Below are 23,450 nucleotides of genomic sequence, written 5' to 3'. Positions count from 1 at the left end.
GAGATGGGTTCTGATTTTTGTCTTCACCATTAACCTGTGATGCTGGGTGGACATCAACAGTTCTCAGTTTCCCCTGAAGAAAGCCTAGCTCTCAATATTGCTTTTCTGTTATTCCTCTTGCCCGTAATTTTCACAGCCTCAGCGTAAATCATAAAATTAAATCTTAGGCCAAAGAGAACTTCTTTCCATTTTGAATGAGCTGGAATCAAAGACTCTGGGCTCTCTGGTTTTCAGCTCCTTTTCGGCCAACATCTAGTACTACTCTCATAATCCACGCTGCCTTGCCTGGCTCACTGGCTTCAGATGATGGGGGCTGGCCCACAGCTACATAATAATCGTAAATCACAGCCTCCATGACAATCTCTAGGTTGAAGCAGTTCGTCTTCCCCAGCAGCTCCACCAGCTCCACTCTCCGTGCTCCCTACTGACAAAAACATGAAGCAGTAATCCCTGGGACGTCTTCTGATGTTTAACACCTCGCTCACTGTCACTCTGTCCAGTTATGACTCTCTCAATTCGTGGGGATTTCTAAATTCACAGAGATTACCCTTCCAGCACCATGGCCTCCTAGTTCCTGAACCTCCAGTACTAAATTCCACAACCTCTCCTACATTTAATCAATTCCTCCCCACCTTTTCCCAAACCATCAGTTTCCCCCCACCTACACAGTTTCAGACTATTTCCTGTACCATACTATGGTGGTTTATGGGGAAAATATATTTTCCAGAGGCTTCCTTAGAAAAGGTACATGAAAGGTCATTTTTTGAGAACTTTCATGTCTGAACATGTCTTTGTTCCACCCTACTGGATATAAAATTCTAGACTGGAAATCATTTTTTTCACAGAATTTTGAAGGGATGGTTTTATTGGCTTCAAGCTTTCAGTGTTATTATTGCTAAGTCCAATACTATTCTGATGACTTATTTTTTAACATGTGAAATATACGTTCTTTATGCAATTTTTTACAATTTTTTCTTTATCCCCAATGTTCTAAAACTTCATTTAAAAAGACTGATTTATTTCTTTTAGAGAGAGAGAGACAGAGCATGAGGGGAGAGGAGCAAAGAGAGGAAGAAAGAGAATCCTAACCAGGTTCCACGTGGAGCCCAACAAAGGCCTTTTTTTTTTTTTTTTAAAGATTTTATTTATTCATTTGACAGAGATAGAGATAGCCAGCGAGAGAGGGAACACAAGCAGAGGGAGTGGGAGAGGAAGAAGCAGGCTCCCAGTGGAGGAGCCTGATGTGAGGCTCGATCCCAGAACGCCGGGATCACGCCCTGAGCCGAAGGCAGACGCTTAACCGCTGTGCCACCCAGGCGCCCCCCAACAAAGGCCTTGGTCCCATGAGAATGAGACCATGACCTGAGCCAAAATCAAGAGTCAGACACCCAATCGACTGAGCCATCCAGGTGCCCACCAATGTTCCAATATTTCATGATGATATGCTTCAGCATGGGTCTTTTTTTCATTAGGTACTTGATGGAGCTGGTGACAGGCTAATAAAGATTTAATAATTATTTATCTGGGGGCAAAAGCCATGATTTGCACCTGCCAATTTCTGTGCTATCAATCCTACTGCTGTGGTCAATTTCAAGGTACCAATGTGACATCGCTGAATGTGGAACTGTCGAAAGATGAGCAGTAGCTCTTAACTGGATAGTATTTTCACCATACAGATAAAATAGATACAAATACACTCAAAAGCATAAATAATAGTAAAATAACTACAACGTAATTAATTTTTTTAAATTAAGGACACAATTTGTTTTTAAACATTTCATTTATTTGAGAGAGAGAGAACATGAGCAGGGGAGGAGTACAGGGAGAGGGAGAAGCAGACTCCCCACTGAAAAGGAAACCCAACATGGGACTTGATCCCAGGAGTCCGGGATCATGACCTTGAGTCAAAGGCAGACGCTTAACGGACTGAACCACCCAGGTGCCCCATAATTAATTAATTTTTAATAACGACCGCATTTAGCAATTGCTTGCAGAAATTCTTGAAAGCTTAACAAATTAGCTCTCATGAGCCCGTAAGAGCCAGTCTTAGCACACCACTGAAAGGTCCTGCCAATTTCAAAATTTATGTTCTTTAGGACCGGAAAACAATTTGCATTATTTCCTCCCTGTCATTTGCTCTACTGAGCCTTGTGGAAATAACCAGATACTGGATGTCCTGGGCAAATTCTCTAATTTCTTTTCATTGTTTCTCTCCCATTTTCCTACTTTCATCTGTTTATTCTATTTTCTTGGAGAACTCCTCAACTATTCCTAAAAAATTTATCTATTCTAGGAATGTTTCTTCTTTTATAGCTTGAATTATTTCAGACATTGCATTATTGTTCCTTTATGCTTTCTACTGTTTGTTTTATTTTGGTTTCTTTCAAAGTGAAGATTTTCCTTAAGTAACTCATGATCCTTGGTGTCCCCCTGCTTTTTTTCTTGAACATTTACTCTAATCTATATTGGATCCACTTTTATTTATTTCTACTAAAAGATTACTGGAGACTATAAAAATAAGCATTTTAGAGCCATGAGTTCACAAGAAATAAAGAATTCCGATTTATACACACATCGTATTTTCAATGCAGCAAAGCCAGACCAGATGGTTAATGAAATGTTACATTATGATACAGTTCTGTGGGGGAGATAAAATATATGAATTTGAACATAAGGAATAACAATGTAAAATCTCAAATAATATTGGCATAATTTGTTCTCTCCTTTTTATATCAAATACTGAATATCAAATTATTATGGCATCTAGATTCCCCCCCAGGTTATGTTTAAAAGCGTTGAGTTGGGGCACCCAGGTGGCTCAGTCGGTTAAGCTTCTGCGTTCAGCTCAGGTCATGATCCCAGGGTCCTGGGATCAAGCCCCGCGTCGGGCTCCTTGCTCAGCAGGGAGTCTGCTTCTCCCTCTCCCTCTGCCTGCTGCTCCCCCTGCTTGTGCTCACTCTCACTGTCAAATAAATAAAATCTTTAAAAATTAAATAAATAATAAAAAATAAAAGTGTTGGGTTATGTACCATAAACTTATACAATGTTATATGCCAATTATATCTCAATAAAACTAGGAAAAAAGGCTTGTAATAATTTTATTTTTAAAAATCAATATTAAATATACATTGAAAACTGCACTTTCTGCAATTATTCAAATTTAACAGCAAAAAAATTTTAAGATCAACTTAAAAATTAATGTAAGAGGATACCTACAGTTGATCAAAATCTTTTAGTGGTATGATGTAAAATTCTGAGGATCACAAAACTGGAACTCCACCTTTCTTTTCAACCTTTATTCTCTCCTCCTGAGACTTCCTACAATTTCACTTAATTCCAGATGCGTTCTGAAATAACTCTCAAAAAACAGCTTCCTCGAATTACTGGGTGATTTCATTCATTCAACAAACAACTTATGAACTTCTTCCACATGAAAGACACTGGCCTAGGTGCTATGGGTACAGCAGTGCATATAATAAACTAAAATCTCTGCCCTCATGGCAGTTTACCTTCTAGTGACTTTTTTGGTATTTTCTCTCAGCCAGCTGTACCCAGCTTTGTAATTAGTTGATAATGATCTGCCTGATTTTAAAGCTAACTTAAAAGAAGAAAATTCAGGGATGCCTGGGTGGCTCAGTCGGTTAAGCGTCTGCCTTCAGCTGGGGTCACAATCTCAGGGTCCTGGGACTGAGTCCCACATCAGGCTCCTTGCTCACGGGGAGCCTGCTTCCCACTCTGCCTGTTGCTCCCCCTGCTTGTGCTCTCTAACAAATAAATAAGTAAAATCTTTAAAAAAAAAAAAAAAAGGGAGAAGAAGAAAGAAGAAGGGAGAAGAAGAAGGGGGAAGAGGAAGAAGAAGAAGAAGAAAATAATTCAGGGGCACCTGGGTGGCACAGCTGGTTATGCGTCTGACTCCTGGTTTCGGCTCAGGTCCTGATCTCAGGGTTGTGGGATCCAGCCCCTCACTGGGCTCCACACTCAGTGCAAAGTCTGCTTAAGATTCTCTCTCTCCCTCTGCCCCTCCCCCCACTCTCAAAATAAATAAATCTTTTTTAAAAATAATAAAAATAAAAGAAGAAAATTCATTCCAAAATGAAAAAAGCAAATTCTGATCCATGTTCTGCCTCCAAAAATCCTTCTATACTGAACAGAAATGCTTATAAGGCAGAAAACTTGTGTGAACCAGAGAAAAAGGAAAAGGCAAGTAACTTGTCTGAAAATCAATATCCATCTATTTCTGAGTACTACTCTTTTATATAAGGGGTGATGCCACTGCATTAATGTATCTGCTTTGTTCCTTTTTTCCAGTGGCACTGATGCTTATTCTGAGTCATCTGTTCACTCTGGTCTGACCTATCTTGAAACCTAAAGCAGATATTGTCCCTAACTGGCTAGAGTTGGGGGAGCAATTTAGTATGCGGCATCCAATAAGGCACTGACCAACTAGAGTAGGATTCAGCTTGGTCCAATGGCCCAAAGTAACCACTCATTTCACAATAATGTTCTCAGATAATTATATCCAAAACTCCGGTTCATAGGAAGACCTGGTTGATGGGGGGGTCTTAACTTAGGGTGATCCAGGTGTTTGTGGAGGGACTCCAAGTATGAATATCTGAAGGTCTCTTCTTTGGGTTGGTCAGTTTCCCTAAGGAAAAAAATCTCTAACCTCCTCCCTCAGGAGTATAAGCCTGGCTGCCAAATCTGATAAAGAGGACAGAAATCTCACCTTCAGTTTGTTGGTTTTCACTTAATTCTTGTTTGTAGCATGACAAATCTCATCACTACCTCAGCTGTGCCTCATGAACCTGAAACCAGAGCCTATATGGTTCAGTTTCTCCAGAGACTAAACCTCCAGCCCTCTGCGGAGGTGGAGAAGAGACAGTCATATGGCAGAGTAGGCTTAGAGAAAGGGGTGAGAAGTCCTGATTACTCCTTTCCAGACCTTCCCCCAATCCTATTTAAGCCTACATCATAGGTATCTTCAGAGGTACCTGGGGCCTCCAATTCCCCCAACTCTTTCCAGAGTTCTCTGGAGCAAGGCAACTTGTTTCTGGATGGCTAAGCTCTGCAGTCTTAAGTTTTTGTTCTCTGAAGTGTGGCAAGTTGTTTACCGATCATCAATTAGCTTCTCAGCACCCAACACTGATTCAGATCTCTCTCCCGTCGCCAATCATCTCCTGTCTCCAATGTCTCTCCTCTCCCATTCTCTTTGCTCTTGTTATATTTATACCTCTTACTCCTTTAATGTCATTTTAGTGGGGTTTGGGGATGGAGCAGAGATAAACACATGTGTTCAACACATCATGTTTAACCAAAAGTTCTAAAAGTATTTCCTTAGTCATTCACTCAAAAAATACTTAAATGTTTGACAGTACATCACGAAAATACAGCAATAAATAATAAAGACATGGTCTCTATCTTTCTGTAGCTCTCATACAGCTCTCTTTCCTCTAGGACAAATCAGAGATAATGTACAAGTAATTCCACAGGTGCTGAGAGACAGAAGCTCAGGATGACCCAAGAGGTTACAACAGGCCGACCTAACCAAAGCAAGGTAAACAGAGAGAATACAGGAAGGGTGTTCTGGAGGACATGACTACTGGCCTAACACCAGTGAACTGTCTAAAGAAAAATTAAGCCTGTTAAGCCTGGTGGAAGAGCTTACCGGCGCTGGATCTGCCTTGCAAAATTGTTGCTGGAAGCTGAGCAGGGAAACTGCACTTCACTATGTAGGGTAGCATTACGGAAGAGGTCACAGAAGTTCTCAAAGAGCTCTAGAAGCTCATCTGATGTATTCTCAAACACGGCAATCACCTCTGTTGTCACCATATTGTATACCACAAAGAAAGACGCCTGCAGAAGAACAGAGAGAGCTATGAGACAGCTGGGTATACTGCCATGCCTCGGAAACTTACCACTTGCTTGAAAATTCAAACAAGTAAACCAAGCAAACACTTCTGCTCCTGCACTACCATAACAACATGGCTCCAGGTGGTTCTGGGAGAGGAGGAAGCCTCGGTGCACTTTATCGATCAAAGGCCATCAGTCATGGCCAGTACTGTTGGATTTACCACCATATCTGCGCTGCTGGAATTACTGAGGTGGCCTGCGTGTACGTGTAGAAAGGTTGCCAATCTTTCACTTCTGACTCTGCAAATTCAACATTTTCCCTTCCTAGTATTTATTCGCTACTTGCTCCCCAACCCAGCCTGAAATAAAAGGCACTTTTTTTAAATGCCAGATTTAATTTTCCTCCCTGCTGAGAAAGTGATTGGTAGCCTGTAGCTGCCTGTTGGCAAATTATTTTCTCTTGTATACGTACAGTTGAAAGTTCAATTTAGGGACATTTATTTTCCCTCTTAAGATTTCTAACATGCAGAGAGACACCTGAAGTACACTGTGTCCTAAAACTGCCCAGGCAAGTTGTAACCAAGCAGGGAACTGCTGTTGAACAAATGAAAAATCAGGGAGGCATTTTCCATTTCTTTCTTCATAAACGTTCTTTCAGCCAAGAGCATTTGGAAGATACATTTGAGATTTGTAGCAATTAAGATCAGAGGGGGAACCTGAAAAGCATTCAAATGCCATAGGTGGCAGTTACCACTTTGTCTGAATGGGCCCCTGGGTGATCGGCCCTCTAAATCACCAGTGCTCTGCTCTAACAAGGAAGCTCCAGGAACACCTGGTTTTTGTCCCAATGAATGTGGCAATGCGAATCAATCTGTAAGCTTTCAACAGGACCCTAGAAGTTTTCAGAATGTTTCAATTAGTACTCCCCCTCCTACGACAGAGTTTAAGTCTCCATCATCAATTCCTGGAGCCACATGGCCCACCTGTTTTACTAGTCATTAGTCCTTCCCAGAGCTTTCATTACATGACTTTTGCAGTAAACTGGAAATTAAATATGACTGTAAATTAAAGAGGCTGGAAAGTAACCTGAGAATAATACCCATAATATTAGCAAGGCTTTGTGTGTAGATGCACTTTCTCTCATTAACGTTATTGGAACCTATCAAATTAAACTGGGGAAGGAGGTGGGAGGACAACTAGGACAAACTGGGTTTAAAGTTACAAGCTTTGTAAGCAAAACACTGAGCACTAGACTGAGTCTAGCCACATTTATTAGAGCTACCAGAAATAAATGGGTCATGTTTTAGCAAAGGAAAGAAGGATAATCTCAAATGCAGCTATCACAGACAACTTATTCCTTCCAAATGACAAAGGTAATTATAGCTCAAACCTAAATAAAAGATTGACTCATGTCCTTTCTATAGACTTGGACAACACTTTGACCCTATCAGGGCTCCACCAGGATCCATCATAATTATGTGAATATAAAATTACACAAACCTTACTAGCCTTCCCTCCAGGGCAGACTGGGAAATACAGAAGGGACAGAAGTCAAGAGTGTCTATGCCAATCTTCCATGACACATAAGATGGACTAGACGCTCATTCGTGATGGCTTAATGGGCAACTTCTTCATTAATAGGAAAGAAAAGAATCCAGAAAAACTAACCTCCAACCATATTACTCCCCCCTCCACCCACCTTTTTTTTTTTAGAATATACAAGCTATGATTCAGAAGAAAAATACTGGAAAGCATTTTACCGTGGATAGTTGGTAAGGTCTTAGGAAACAGTGTCCTGCACAGTCTCTACTAAGACAGAACCAACTACAAGTCAGTGGGAGATTTGAGACTCAGCCCTCTTTGTGGCTGACTGGTCTGCTCTCTATTCTGAATCCCCAAACTCCTATCTAAGGAGACATTCTGGAAACAGGAGAATAGAGGGCAAAGGTACAGAAAGGTAGGTCTCTTACTCGACCAACACTAAAGTGGAGAGCTTCTCAAAGAGAAATACTCCCAAATAGCCTGAATTTCAACACGATATTTCAACCTAAGAGTCTTGGGAGGGTTCTGCGCCCTTAACACCACTTGATCCCCATTTGAGAAATAGCTCTTTCCCCTCCAAGATCCTTCAGCCAAACTGGAATACCCCAGGACCTGCAGTCCTGATGATTCACTTGGGGGATCAGAAGTTTTGGCTTCCTTTTAATCTTTTCACTGCCCTACAGCCTATGGTCCAGCACATGGGCAAGACCAGGGTAAAGCCATAAAACTTAACTGCCAGATGAACTTACCTATTAGTTAACTCCTAAGGATTGTATGAAAAAGTATACTGACATTAACCCCTTAAGCAGGAAAGGCCAAATTTTTAGAAAATTTTTTTTGGTATGGTGGGCTCATTCTCATTCCTAGAACTAAAGCAGTCAGACCAACAAGCACAGTCCCACAAAATCAGGCAGGATTATCCACCAGTAGTCCAAACTTTGACCTTGTAGCACTTTGGCTTCTACCTCAAGGGAACTGAAAATGCTCTGCAGAAGAATTAGGGCAATAATTACAGAGCTGACTACCCACATGTCAATGACTTGAGATTTAGCTTCCATTTGTCCAAATAATTACATGTGGCCAGAGAAAAATGGAGCTATTTTAAGTTTGAGGCCTAGGATAACAAAAATTCAAGAGCATAGAAAATGCAAATTTCTGAGAGGCTGGCTATAGGCAAAGAGAGAAACCTTCCCATTTTACCAAGGGGATGGGAGGAGAAAGAGCAGGAGAGCACTTCGTACCTGTGAGGGATCTGTGACCCGCAGGGTTACCACGTCCTCACTGGTGTACTTGATAAACAGATGGTTTTCATCCAGAAGCTGCATTTTCCACATGCGCAGCTGCCGCAGCTGGTCAAAATACTGGAAGAAGCGCCTCTTGGCCATCGCACTACCATCCTGCTCTGCCCGGCGCCACAAGTACACAAGCAGCCGGTGTTTCAGGGAGTTGATGAAGGGATCTCTGAAAGGATTGGCCATGCCTGTCTGACTGTCGCGCTGCACCTCTGGGAAAACGGCTGACACAGTGAGGAGGTCATCCTCATAGCAGAAGCGGCCGATGGTCCTCACATCAATGAAAGTGCCTTCAGGAGTCACCTGGAAGACGTGGATCGTCTGCTGCTGCACTGACAAGATGGCCAGGATGTTTTTGTACAAGTACAGCCCTTGGTTGTGTGACAGGACCACCTTATCACACTTGAAGGTGCGGGTATCACATAAGCGGCCAGTGTGAAGGTCAATGATGTGAAGGGAATAGTCTTCCAGAGGGGACCGTGGGTTGGGGGTCACAGACTCACTGTTCCGATACACCTCATAAAAAGGAGGGTGCGGCTCATCCGGGAGATAGGCAGCTGAGCCCACGATGACACACCGACAGTCATCGGTGAAGAGGCTGCACTCCCGGTTCAGATGCTCCCCGTTGGCAGCTACGTTGGTAATGTGCAGCAGGACAAAAAAGCGTTCAAAGAGCCGGCCGCGGATGTTGACTGACCGCTGGTCATTGCCATTGGACAGGATCTCCCCCTCATAGCCCTGCAGTAAGTCCTCAGCTGCCTGGCAGCCCTGGTACTCATAGATTTCAAGGGAGGTCTGGTCTGAAGAGAAAGCAATAAAGTAGCGCCCATCAGGCGAGAATTTACGCAAGAAACAAGGAGGCTTTTCCACATTGACGACTGTGAAGTTGGGGAAGACATTCTGGTGGAACACTCGGACCTGGTGCCAGTGGGTACCTGCCTTGCCTGAGCTGATTCGCCGCCGTTCCAAGCGGTGAATGACATTTTGGTTCTGGATTCTTCGAGGTTTGATGGTTGAAACATGATCCATTATCACATCTCTGCATGGAAAAGTAAAGAAGTCAAGAAAACAAAACAAAATTGACCAGAACATAAATGTATAAGTTAAGGAGATTTTCCTCCTTATACCCTGGACCTAAGAGCTCACGGGGTGACAGTGGTCAGCATTTCTCCTTCCCAGATTATAGTCAGAAAGTGGTCCTGACATTTCTGATTCTAAAAACAGGTTTGAGGGAAGGACCTAATTCACTAGGAACACCTTCAAAGCACACTTAGCTGTTGGGAACATTCAACAGAATAAATGCAGAATTATATCAAATTTGTTCAGTGTAAGAGTAACATTTAGTGCACGTTCATTAAAGAAATGTACTAACTGGCTGTTCAGATGTCCATACTACTCAAAGCAATCTATAAACTCAATGCAATCCGTAACAAAACCCCAATGGTGTTTTCTGAAAAAATAGAAAAATTCATCCTAACATGCACATGTAATCTCAAGGAACCCCAAAACAGCCAAAACACCTTTGTAAAAGAACAAAGTTGGAAGACTCAGACTTCCTGATTTCAAAACATATTACAAAGCCAAAGCAGTTAAAAAAAAAAAAAGTGTGGTACTGGCATAAAAACAAATATACCAATGGAATAGAATAGAGAATCCAGAAACGAACCCTCACAGATGTAAACCCAAGATTGAGGAAGTTCGGAGAACCTCAAACATGATAAACCCAAAGAAATCCATGCCCAGACACCCTGCAGTCAAACTTAAAAACTAAAACACAAAGTAGAAATCTTACAAGCAACCAGGTAGATGACATACTACCTGGAGGGGAACAATTCAAATGTCTGTGGGTTTCTTGAGAAACTGTGGAGACCAAAAGGAAGCAGAACGTTTCTGAATTGCTGCCTCTGGGTAAAGTCAAATACCAGCTAAAAAAGCAACTCTCCAGATTTTTCCCTACCTTCCCATCCACATCAACTCTCATTCTACCCTATTTTATTTTCTTCAGCCCTCATCATGTTTTGAAATTATCTTGTTTACCTTTTTAGTATCTGTCACCACACACCGACCCCAGGGACCCTGCCCAATTCCTTGCTGAATCCCATCACCCAGAGCAGTACTGCAGGCACAATAACTGCTCATAAATATGTTAAATGAATGAAGGGGCCCTGTAGGATCAAGAATTCACTAGGCAAAGTAAAAGAGGAGCATTTCAGAAAAAAGGAAGCCTAAAAAATACACTTGGAAGGAGTGTGGCATGATATATTTGGGAAACAGAGTAATCCCAAGTGGTTAGAGCCTAGGCAGCACAGAGTGAGTGATAAAACAGAAGCCCAGAAAAGCAGACTGGAGCCAGACTGGGAAACACTTCACACGCCCTGCCATGCCACACCAGCTATTACACACTTTAAGCAGGGGAGTGACTGACCCAATCTATATTTTAGAAATAAAAACATAACATACAATGTAGTATTTATGTATAGTGTCCCTTCTAAAAGGGATTTGAAATGCTTTACGTAAGTATGGATACTACCTAGTCAAGTTAAAGATATGCATACCTCTATGACTGACCAAACTAAATTTCTCAAACTGCTAGTCACGACTCATTAATGAGGCCTTGAAATCAATTTAGCGGATATAGCTGATATTTTTAAAAGTGGAATAAAATTAAAAAGACTACATTGTATCGCACATAGTAAGGGTAAACATTATTTCGTGAAGCTTGTTTCAATTATATATATGAATTATATGCACTGAGTGAGGCTATAAAATCTATTTTCTACTGATCTAGACTACAGCAAGAGAGTGCTTACTCAGGCCAAATCTTGTCTGCCTGCTTGTTTTTGTAAACAAAATTTTATTGGAACACAGCCATTCCCATTCACTTACATGTTACCTATGGCTGCTTTTGTCCTACAAAGGCACAGATGATCGATTAGTTGAGACCAAAGACCACATGGCCTGAAATACCTACTGTCTGGCCCCTTGCAGAAAAGTCTGCCAACAGCTGATCTTGAGCACTGGTTCCCACCTGGAGCAATCTTTTAACATCTGGAGACAATGTTTGGTTGTCCTAACTTGGGAAGGAGGGATGTTGTGAGTATCCAGCAAACAGAGGCCAGGAGCGTTGCCAAACATCCTACAGTAAACAGGACAGCCCTCCACATTCAGGCCAAGATGCCAACTATGCTAAGGATGAGAAACCCCGACCTAGAGAAAGGTGTGTACACAAATAACATGAATGTCTGCAGGCCTGTTAGCAACAGCAAAGACTGACCGCACTCCAAATGCCCATGAACAGAAGACTAGATCAATTCTTCCAGGCATATTCATGCAGTGAAATCTTACGAAGCAATGAATTAATGCACTATACAGTCATACATAACGACCTAAGTGAATCTCAGAACACAACAATGATTGAAGAAAGCAAGCAGCAGAATATTTGTGTGTGATTCTCTTTATATAAGCTTCAAACAATTTCTAGTTTAAGGCTATCAATATATATGGTATACAATTACAGAAAGCAAAGGAATTATAAAATTCAGAACAGTGGTTACCTGTGAGAAGAAATGGGATGGGGACTGAGACACACTGGCAGCTCTGTTATATTTTTTCTTAAATCAGCATTCACTGTATTGTCATTCTTTAAAGATTACATATACTTTTAAAGTATTATTTGTACTTATTCAGAATTTTTTTTTAAGTAGAAAACAATCATCGTGAAGAGAAAACTAAGGTAGGACAGTAAGATGAAGCCAGATGTACAGAGAAATGCATACCATGTGACCTGCAGAACTGCCAAGCTTCTAATTTGGCTCTGATTTCTCTCAGCAAACAAAGCAAAAGGAAAAAATCAGTACAGAATCTGCATGGCCAATAATATAGAAACTTAACAGATGCTTGAAGAAGCACAGCTCTTCCCAGGACTGGAGTTTAAAAGCAATCTTTCTTATAAGTTTTCTCAAAGGACCTTGGCATGACAAAGTGAGCAATATCCTCTGAACAACAAATATACTGAATTTCACACAGATACTCCTTGTAGCAGTGACATTGTTGATGTGGCTATTCTGACACAGCCTAAAAATCACACTATTAAGGTTTAAGCATTTCAAAATACCAAATAACACACAAAACTACCTCACTCAATCCCTGCCCAGGAATCCCTGCCAACCTATGATGGAGGCTGGAGTCACAGAGGGTGACCAGAATGGGAAGACAAAGGCAGAGAAGGCCCAGGAATGGGAGGACTAGGCATGAGACACCATCTAGCAGACTAACCGTTGAGTCGGATCAAGTATACTACAGTGGTTCAACTTAGAAAGAGCCACTGATCATATTAAGCAAAACAGATGCTTAATCCTAAGAAAATTCATGTACATTTTGTATCATCCCATTTTAATTCTCTGATTTGTCTTCTTAGGGAAAAGACACCAGTAACTGGGGTGAAAGGTGTGAAGGGGTGGGGTAAGCAGAGTTGAGGACCTATTAGCTTCAGCTCCAAATTGTACCGAAAATCCTCACCGAACTTCGTACACTTCTCTCAGCGTACGCGCTGTCTCTCCCTCTCCCTCCACACACACACACACACACACACACACACACACACACACACACACTCTATTTTATATCACACAATTGTGATTTTTAGAGACATGATGGAGTTATTTAAGGCTTTTTCAACTTGTTCTCTTATTGTTCTGATTATAAAACCAATACACGCTCATAAAAATTCAAATGCTATAGAAAAAGTATGTAATGAAAGTCCCTTTGGGGCGCCTGGGTGGCTCAGTCGGTTAAGCATCTGCCTTCAGATGGAGCCCCCAGTCCGGCTCCCTGCTCAGCAGGGAATCTGCTTCTCCCTCTGTCCCTTCCCCTGGCTTGTGCTCTCTCTACTGTTCTCTCTCTCTCTCTCTCTCTCTCTCTCCAATAAATAAAAAAAAAAATCTTTACCAAAAAAAAGTCCCTTCCAGTCGGGGTGAGAGTTATTATGAAAAAAGAGTCAAGGTAACTGATGATATTTTCCCCAAAGCTGTCCCTCTCCCAGCTCCCCTAGTCAGTGAATAGCCCAGCTACTCTCCTGCTAGCAGGAACCAGAAACCTGACAGTCTTCCTTGATACCACTTTCCCTCAGCACCCTGATCAGTCACCAAACTCTGGAAGCTTTATCTCCTACTAAACAGCCCTCTAATCTTCCACTTATTTCTATCACAACCTGCCAGTACCCTTATCCAAACTTTTATAATTTCACGTCTGTGATATTGTACCAGCTTCCTACCTAAACCCACACCTTACAACAGCCAATGATCTTTTCAAAATGCTTTTGTGACCACGTCCTTTTCCCTACAGATTAGAACAGGGCAGTATCTTCCCACTGCTTTTTATGATCAGAATCAAAATCCCTAACATGCCAACCAGGTGTTCAAAGGTCTCAGCTCTGCCCCTCCAACCCTATCTTTTCCCATTAACTCCAACCATTTCTTCAACAGGGATCCTACCTCCCTCCTGCCTCAGAAGCTTGGCATTTGCGGTAAACTGAAATCTAAAAAAGCTCTTCTCCTCCCTTTGCTAACTCCCATTTCAGTAATCAATCTAATTATCTCTTCCTCAGACAAGTCTTCCTTCCCCTTCCCCTTAGCTAAAATACCAACTTACTAGCCACATCTCGCCTTCACAACACTTGTCATGCTTGCAACTTTGTCTCAGCATTTCACTCCTACCTGTGGCACTAGATGGTGAGCACATATTCTGTCCGCCCCATCACCATACTGGACACATCTTAACCCTCATTTCCTGTGCGTTGGACCTGCCTCATGCCAAGTTCCTTGCCAACTCAGGTATCCACAGGGGCTGTTGCCTCTGCCTATGACGTTTTTCCCCAGGCCCTTCCCATAATTTCTCAAGTTGCAGCCTAAGTGTCATCTCCTCCAGGAAGTCTTCCCTGACCACTTTCTCCAAAGCAAGCCTCCCCGTTACTTTCTGTTTGTCTTCTCCATAGTAACTGCCACAATGTGCATACCTACTTTTACTTGCATGGTTGTGTGTTTAATGATTGACTCCTCCACTACACCGTACTCCCTAGACAGGAAGCAACCATGTCCACTTCGGTCACCTCAGTTTTCTCAGAGCCTAGCAATGGGGCTGGCCCTTCGTATGCGTTCGGTACGTTATTCATGAATGAAAAAAGAAAGCCTCACGGGCCACTAGCTCGTCGTGTGGTACTAAGCAAGTCCTTTCCCCCTTGCTCCATCTCAGCTTCCCCACGGGGGCCGGTGCACACACCCCTCAATTCGTCGTGACAGATTCCAAAGCGGTAAGGGGATACCGAGGGGCGGGCACACACACACCCAAGGGGGCGCCCCCGGAAAGAGAAGCCCGGGGCGGGGCCTCAATGGGAAGGGAACGCTCAGGGAGGGCGGAGGCCACGGGGCCTCGGCGTCTTGCGGGGAGGGGGCCGCCCCTAGGCGGGAACCCGGGTAGGCCTCGGGTAAGGCCTGACGGGCTTGGAGGCTGGGCCAAGAAAGGAGAAGTCCTCACCTGTAAGGTCCTGGTTCAAAGGGCCGGGGAGAGTGACCCCCCGACCTGCTCGGCGCGCGCCTCCCCCAGCCCCGCCCCCGCCATGCCTCAGGCCCGGGCGCCCGCGGCTGCAAGCCCCCGCTTCCGCTTGCCACCGGAAGTGCGGCGCAGAGAGACGAAAAGGGGGGAGAGCGCGGCGGCGTCAGCGGACACCGAGAGAATTACAACGCACCCTGGTGCCTGGAGGGAGGATCGAAGCCGCAGGGACCCAGGAGCTGAGAAGGAAAAAATTAAGAGAGCCCTAACCTGGGCATGTCAGTGATCTCTTACGGTAATGTTTATGAACCTACTGGACACGTCTGCAAAAACATGGATAAAAATTAATGTTTCACCTCTTGATTAGATGCGCCCTTTCATCAGCGAAGGAACGATCCGTTCTGTGTTGTCCGCTATTGCACAGTGAGCGCTTGGACCACCGGGACTGTACCCGCCTCTGAACGCCCTGCCAATACAGTTGCTGGCGCATAGTAGAAGTACAGAAAAGCTCCTTGCGTTAACCTAGTCCCATACTTGGACAGCCTGCCCCCTAATTTCCCACCGTCGGCCTCCTTCGCATCCTTCAGTTCTCAGCGCATGTGTCACCTGACTGCTTCCGACTGCTCTCGTTCCACTGCCACTTCACGCTATTTTTTTTTATTTAATTAAGATTTTATCTATCTACTTGTGAGAGAGAGAGCAGGACAGCACAAGCAGGGGGAGCAGCAAGCAGAGGGAGAAGCAGGCTCCCTGCTGAGCAGGGAGCCCGATGGGGGACTCGATCCCAGGACACGGGGATCCTGACCCCAGCCGAAAGCAGGCAGAGGCTTAACCGACCGGGCCCCCAGGCGTCCCTCACGCTATTTTTTTTTAGTACTCATCACTGTCTGATATTACCCGGTGTGTGTGCGTGTGGGCGCGCGTGCAAACGTCTTCCTTTGTTCTGTTTCCCTTCCCCCGCTAAAGTGTCAACTCCATGAGGGTAGGGATTTTGTCTTGTCTTCTATCCTTGTCTACAACAGGGTTGGGCATCTTGTAGGTAGGTGCTCGATAAGGATTCAGTCCATGAATGAGTGGCTCCGCCCACATTGTTCACAGCAAACGTAGGAAGAAGGAAGCCTTTACAGATGAGGACACAGACTCAGGAAGCCTAGCGGCTGAGGAAACGGGCTGGTTTCTTGGGCCAGTCTTGACATTTCCAGTCTGAGTGTTCTCAGGCACTGACCGCAGAGTCTTCATTTTCTCTTCTGGGAAATGAAGATTTACCTGCTTAGTAAGGTTATTGAAAAAATTAGAGGTGTTATACTTAAAGTGCCTGGCACAGCCTGGAATGTCCTTGATGCTCAGTAAAGAATTATTGCAGTTACCCAAGATCGACTCCCTTGCCCATCCATGATGAAATTGAGACCCCAAGAGGGACATGACTTCTACAAGTTCCTACAAACACAAGCAGCAGAACTGAGACTATGACCCAGGACTTCTATTTCCCCTTTTCCAGGGTTCGCTCCCACAGTATCAAATTCTGACTCTGCCATTTGGGTTCCTACATGATGTTAGGTGACTCACTCACCCTCTCCAAGTCTGTATTCTTATATCTAAAATTGGGTAATTATCTGACTTGATTACTGGAGAGATCACATAAGAGAATGTCGTTTAAACTATCAAATGCTACCCAAATGGAAGCGTTTGGGGCCTGTTACCTCTGTGCTGAGCCTGGCAATTAGAATAGGGACCTTTACCTGTGCCAATTATTGAAGAATAACTGAAAAGCCCTACCCCTATCTCACACCATATACAAAAATCAATCCAAAATAGTCTGGGGGCCCCTGAGTGGCTCAATTGGTTAAGTGTCTAACTCTTGATTTTGGCTTAGGTCATGATATCAGGGGTGTGTTATTGAGCCCCGGCTGAGGTTCCACACTGGGCATGGAGACTGTTTAAGATTCTCTCTCTCTCTCCCCCTCTCCCGTTGCCCCTTCCCCCCCCAAAAAATAGACCAAGGACTTAATTGTAAAGGGCAATCTATGAAACTCTTAGAAACATAAGCATAATCCTTCATGACCTTGGATTAGGCAACAGTTTCTTAGATAGGACACTCAAAGCACAAACAACCAAAAGAAAAAATAGATTAAGTTGAACTTCATTAAAATTTAAAAATGTTGGGGCACCTGGGTGGCTCAGTGAGTTAAGCCTCTGCCTTCAGCTTAGGTCATGATCTCAGGGTCCTGGAATAAAGCCCGGTGCTGGACTCCCTGCTCAGCGGGGAGTCAGCTTCTCCCCCTCCCTCTACCCCTGCCCACTATTCGTGCTCTCTCTTGCACTGTCTCTCAAATAAATAAATAAATAAATAAATAAATAAAAATAAAGTTAAAAATATTTGTGCTTCAAAAGACACAAAAAAGTGAAAAGACAACCCACAGAATGGGAGAAAATATTGGTAAATCATATATCTGATAAGGGTCTGGTATCAAGAATATTTTTTAAAAAACTCTTGCAACTCAACAACAAAAAGACAAACCATTTGAAAAATAGGCAAAGGATCATATATACAAATGGCCAATAAACACACAAAAAGGTGCTCAACATCATTAGTCATCAGGGAAACACAAATTCAAAAGCTTAGTGAGATATCATTTCACAGCCACTGGGACAGCCATGATTTTCAAAAAGGAAAATAATAAGTATTTGTGAAGATGTAAAAAATTGGGGTTCTCCTACATTGCTGGGGGGCATGGTGCATCATTGTGCAAAATAGTTTAGTGGGTTTTGTTTGGCTGGTTTTCGTTTGTTTGTTTGTTTAGACAGAGTGGGAGGGGCAGAGGGAGAGGGAGAGACAAAGAGAGAATCTTAAGCAGGCTCCACCCCCCACACACACCCCCCACCCCCCAGTACAGAGACTGATGCAGGGGCTCCATCTCACGACCCTGAGATCAAGACCTGAGCTGAGATCAAGAGTCAGAGGCTTAACCGACTGAGCCACTCAGGCACCCCCTTAATGTTTAACTTCTGTTTAACTTTTATTTATAAGGAAGTCTTTAAAATCCTCTGACTTCCCGCTATTGTTCTTGCTATTTGTAGATTTAGTGCAGAGTCCAACACGGGAAGGCTGTCACACTGTGTCACACAGTGCTTCCTGGAAAATCTGCTAGCCATGGAGGAGGCCGGAGGTTGTCTTTCCTCCTGGACTTTTCCAGGAAGTGGATTTCATTTCATTGCTCTCAGAGTCTGATGTTATAGAGGAGACCGGAGGCAAGACTGTGACTGCCTGGGAGGTCTTTGCAAGAACTTTGCCTTCAATTCAGAATAAAATAAGAAGCCACAGGACAGCTCTGAGCAGAGGAACTGCATAAGCAGACTGATGTTTTAGAAGGTTCACACTGGCTGTCGCGGGGAGAGGGAGGCCACTGCAGTAGTCCAGGCAAGCGGTGATGATCACCTGGATTTGAGTGATGGCAGTGAGGGTGGTAAGAAGTGGTCAGATTTTAAATATACATTACAGTTATATTGCCAATGGCTTGGATAAGCAGTGTGAGAGAGAGAGAGGAGAGGCAAGCATGCTCCAAGGTACTGGCCTAAGTAACTGTGAATGCTTTTACTCGGAAAGTAATAGTACCTTGAATTGGGCAACGTTTAAAGTCATCTCCATGAGAACAGGAACCACGTCAGTTTTGCAGCTACTGATCCCAGAGGCCTAACACAGTGCCAGGCACAGAAGCACACTATAAAGATTTGCTGAATGCTGATACCAGTCTTTTGTGCACGCAGGGCAATGCCTCAGATGACACATGTGATTCCTCAGCTCTTCAGCCTGCCTTTCCCAGATGTTCCAACTTCTAATTGCCCACCGCCCCCTCCCACTGTGCTCCCGGCCCGGGAAGAACATTGAGTCCTGAGCCCCCACTGCAGCCCGTGCTCCTCTGTCCCTCTCAGGAGTCCCAGGGCACTCCAGGTCCCCAAGTGAGTGGGCTGATGGAGCGATAGGGAGGGGGGCCTGGAGGCCCTGAGAGCTTTCTCTCCTCTCACTCCGTCCTCCCGTGGCTCTTCTGCCAAGGCTTTTAGCAACTCTGCTCGGTATGTGCATTAGCCACAAGAGGAGGAGATGGGAACAAAAGCAGGATGAGAGGCTCTTGTTCTTTCTCCTATTCCAGAAGAGGCTGGCTGAGCTCTTTTCACCTCTATATTCAGTGGCAGACATTTCTTACCCTAATATTACACCACTGCCACCCCATCATCCCCATCATCCCCAGCACCAACATCATCATCATCACCAACACCACCACCATCATCATCATCAACCCTTTCGTGAAAATCATCACAATCACCATTTAGTACATATTTACCGTACTCCAGACCCCGAGCCAATCATTTCACCTACATTATGTCATTTAATCTCCCGTGGGTATTGTTATCCCCACTTTACAGATGCAGAAACTGAGGCTCAGTTTTGCTTGACCCTCATTTAGATCTCCCCACTCTATTCTCATTCTACAAGGTTTATTTCCTTATAAGTCCTGAATTGCTAATCAACTGTTTGAAGACATACCTTCCCTTCATGCTCTCGGCTAAATGCTTCCTGACCCCTTAGTGGTTTTTCTTTGTCTTCGGTGATCCTGCAGCCATTAGTCTCTTGGACAGTCTTCCCACTGCCTCAGGTACCTACGCTCAGACAACAGGATGAGGTTTGCTCTGCCAGAAAGCACATGCGCGTGTGCACACACATACACACACACACACTGGAGTTTTCCTTTGGCTTGGGAGAATTGTTCCCTTTCACATGGCAGAGAAAAACAGTATGGGCTTCAGCATGAGGACTGACCTGGGTTTAAACAGGCCGCCCCTTGCTGTGTCTGAGCTGGGATGCCCGGGCAGCAAGCATGGGGCTGGAGTCTCGTCCTTGCTGGCTCGGCCAGGCTGGGACCCCGGCTCAGCACTGCATCAGCCAGGGAGGGAGTGCCTTTTTCTCACTGGTCCACAAGAAGACTTGCCTCTTTTTGCAGTCAGTCTACTCGGAGAGGGAGCTTTGTCCTAATTCACACGAAGGTGCCTTATGGGAACAGCAACCACAGTTCCAATCTCATTTTTGCCTTATGCTCTCAGTGCAACTTTACACGAGTGATTTCACCTGTTATTTTCAGCCAGTTTTTTTTTTAGAACACTGGCTCTATGCCAGGCCCTGTGCTGGGTGTGGCAGGACAAAGGTGAGTAAGTCCTGGTTCCTGCCTCAGAGAAGCTGGTCATCTAGCTGGAAAGACACTCAGGAACAGCTAACTTATTTATTTTTTTTTTAGATTTTTATTTATTTATTTGACAGAGAGATAGACAGCCAGCAAGAGAGGGAACACAAGCAGGGGGAGCGGGAGAGGAAGAAGCAGGCTCCCAGTGGAGGAGCCCAATGTGGGGCTCGATCCCGATAACGCCAGGATCACACCCTGAGCCGAAGGCAGACGCTCAACAACTGAGCCACCCAGGCGCCCCAGGAACAGCTAATTTCTATACGATGTGGTGAGCACTCGATTAGAGATCTGGGCAAGGCGGGTAGATAGGCAGCCAGCTCAGCACTCTGAGAACAAACGCGACAGGAGACGCCGAAGGGAAGGTGGGGATGCTGTTCCAGGCAGTAGGGACCACACAGGCCAAGGTATGAAATGCAAAACAGAGGAGTGTCTACAGAGAACAAAGTGCAGTCGGGCATTGCTGAACCACACGTAGGGAGGGACCACCCAGAGGGCTAAAGGCTCTGAGCTCACTCATCTCCTCTTTAAAACCGGAATAACAGTATGACCTCCAACAGGGCTGGATCTGATTACCCAGTCAACGATCGCTCCTATGCCCAGGCAGATCTGAAACCTCTCCAAGGCAGCTACCTTGTCTTCAAATTATGTCTCTGGCCACACCTCATAAATCTGCATTCAATCAGTAGTTTTTGATTGTCTAGTGCCTAGGACATATTAGGGGCCTAACAAGGATTTGTTAAAATAGTGAATGAATGAATGAATGAATGAATGAATGGGTGAAGCCAAACCCGAAGTCTCCTTCTAGAGGTGCCTGAGGTCTGTGGTCGGAAGAAGGTGTCTGGGGGAGGAAAGAGAAGTAGGAAACTATCAGCATCTTCTTTCCTGTGGCAGTAGCTGTTTCACTCACAGAACAGGGCCCCGTGGAGTGTGTCCCTTAAACTGGGGGTCCCGGAGGTGCCCGAGGCCCATCCTGTTCCACCCTCCTCTCTCGGGAGCGGGACGAGGGGGAGCAGCTGAGGTGTGAATGGCCAGAGTAGGGGTGCAGGCAGAGCTCTGGAGGAAAGGATTGCTCATGTTGCTTGCTGGAAATGAAGAGAAGAGGCTGGGGGCCGAGGAGGCAAAGTCCAGAGAACATGAAAAATCTCAGCTGCAGGGAAAAGCACTCTTCTTCCCATGAAGGCAATGAAATTACAGGTAATTGTGAGACACAGAGATTCGATAAAACCTAGGGAGGCTGTCAGGTGAGGGGACAGGACTGGCCGGGGAGATGGAACAGCTGGTCCTCCCCTCCAGCGCCGGTAATCGCCCCTCTGTTATGAAGACTGAACAAACAGTCCTTCCTGGCCCCTGTCATGGGGGCAGCTGGGATGGCTGGAAGAGCCAGGGATGGCCAGGCCTCCTCCCAACCACCACCCAACTCCTGGGGTCTGGCTGCCCAAGCACTATGGAGGGCAGACCTGTTCTGAGGACAGGAGTGACAGGGGTGACTGAGCTAGAATGGACCTCCTGTCTACCTCCGGGCCACGGACGACCAGAAGGCCATCTGCGGAAGAGGGACCACGCATTCCTTTTTTCCCTACCCCCCACCCCCACCCCTGTGGTCCTCCCTGTCACCCACAGAGGATCCAGTGCTGAGTAACTCCCACCGTAAAACAGAATGGGCGTGGAACATGCTGGTGAGGGAAGCACAGGGCCGTGTGGACACACACAGCGATGACAGCCAGCCCAGGTGCTCCGTTGTTAGGGAAGGTCTTCAGGAAGAAGTAATCTCTAACCAGGTCTGGCACACAGCGGTGGGGGGAGGAAGCTGCAGAAGGGGAGAGGAGGTGAGAAAGCGCACAGTGAGAGACCTCCTAGAACACACACTGCACCGTGAGAGGCAGGCTTTGAAGGAAGTTACTGACGTGATAGAACAAGTAATAAGCCTCTGGGAGGAGAGCACCATCACTCTGACCAGGAAATATAATCACAGTTCTTAGGGGAGTAGAACCATCCATACACCAGACTGTTCATTATAACCGAAAAGTCCCCCAGCGAGGCAACGACCGAGAAACCGTACAGCCCCTCAAGGACTAGAAAGCAGCTTCCAAAGCCCACAGTAAGGACAACTGACTCATAACATTGTATAAGTTTATGGTGACATAGGTGTTAGAGCAGGACCCCAATTGTGTATACGCCAAGTCTAAAATGTTTTAACAAAACCATATGGGAAGAGCAATGGTGGGAAGTAACAATGGCCAGATGATTGGGCTGGTAAGAGAGACAGAGTGTGCTGTTTCTTTTGTTCCCATTTTTTTCATGAGTTATTTCTATAATTTACTTTTTCACAACAAAAAATGTTACAGTGCGAGTTGGGAACGATGGAGTCATCTACCTAGAGGGGACTCTGGTTCAACAAATGGTGACGGAATATGAGCCCATGTGGACTGGAGAGCACAGCCGTGACTATGGTTCACAGAGAAAGTAGTGTGTGGAGTGTGGACCCACTGGAGAGGAGAAGAGTTTACACGGTAATAAAAAGTCAGCAAGTTTAAACTTAGATCTGTTGACGATGGCTATTCCTGGGAAGGGTCACAGAGAGATTCACCTTCTACTTCATACATTTCTCTGGTGTTTTTTTTTTTTTCATTTATGATGAACGTGTTTTATTTTAATGATTGGCCACATCAGGACAGATATTTATACTGAAAGTATTCAAAATAGCAATAACAGCATAAAATGATAGGTTGAGAGAAATGCCGAGTTTTCAAGCTGCTCATAATCCCCCTTTTACCATCAGGATGGGCCATCCGTGGCCAGAACAGCTCAGCGAGGACAAACTAGGTTTCCTTCATTCTCCAGCCCAGAGACACTGCACTTTGCTAAGCTCAGTTTAGCAAAACAAGCCCTTTGTGTGAGCATCTCCTAAACCCAGATCACCTGGCTAGGCACTGGGGGTGGTAAGGGGACGCAAGAAGACTAAGCTGGGCCCTCCGTTTGACCAGAG

At 44.8% G+C, this 23,450-nt stretch overlaps 1 protein-coding gene across 2 annotated transcripts in view; it reads right to left on the bottom strand.

The window, feature by feature from the left end:
- The window catches only part of DET1 (DET1 partner of COP1 E3 ubiquitin ligase), a 30,964-nt gene extending 15,628 nt beyond the window's left edge, over positions 1 to 15,336 (bottom strand). For both annotated transcript variants that reach the window (XM_045813063.2, XM_045813062.2), the window contains exons 1-3: positions 15,216 to 15,336; positions 8,634 to 9,723; positions 5,666 to 5,853 (exon numbers count right to left, since the gene is read on the bottom strand). In XM_045813063.2, the coding sequence (XP_045669019.1) occupies positions 5,666 to 5,853; positions 8,634 to 9,713 (1,268 nt within the window). In that variant the 5' untranslated portion in view covers positions 9,714 to 9,723; positions 15,216 to 15,336. The remainder of the gene's footprint in view (positions 1 to 5,665; positions 5,854 to 8,633; positions 9,724 to 15,215) is intronic.
- Positions 15,337 to 23,450: the final 8,114 nt, after the last annotated feature.

Source organism: Ursus americanus, chromosome 28 (genome assembly GCF_024610735.1).
Source record: "Ursus americanus isolate L20-20 chromosome 28, mUrsAme1.1.p, whole genome shotgun sequence".
NCBI classification, from domain to species: domain Eukaryota; kingdom Metazoa; phylum Chordata; class Mammalia; order Carnivora; family Ursidae; genus Ursus; species Ursus americanus.
The sequence above is the reverse complement of the archived record's forward strand: the minus strand, read 5'-3'. Positions and strand labels throughout refer to the sequence as shown.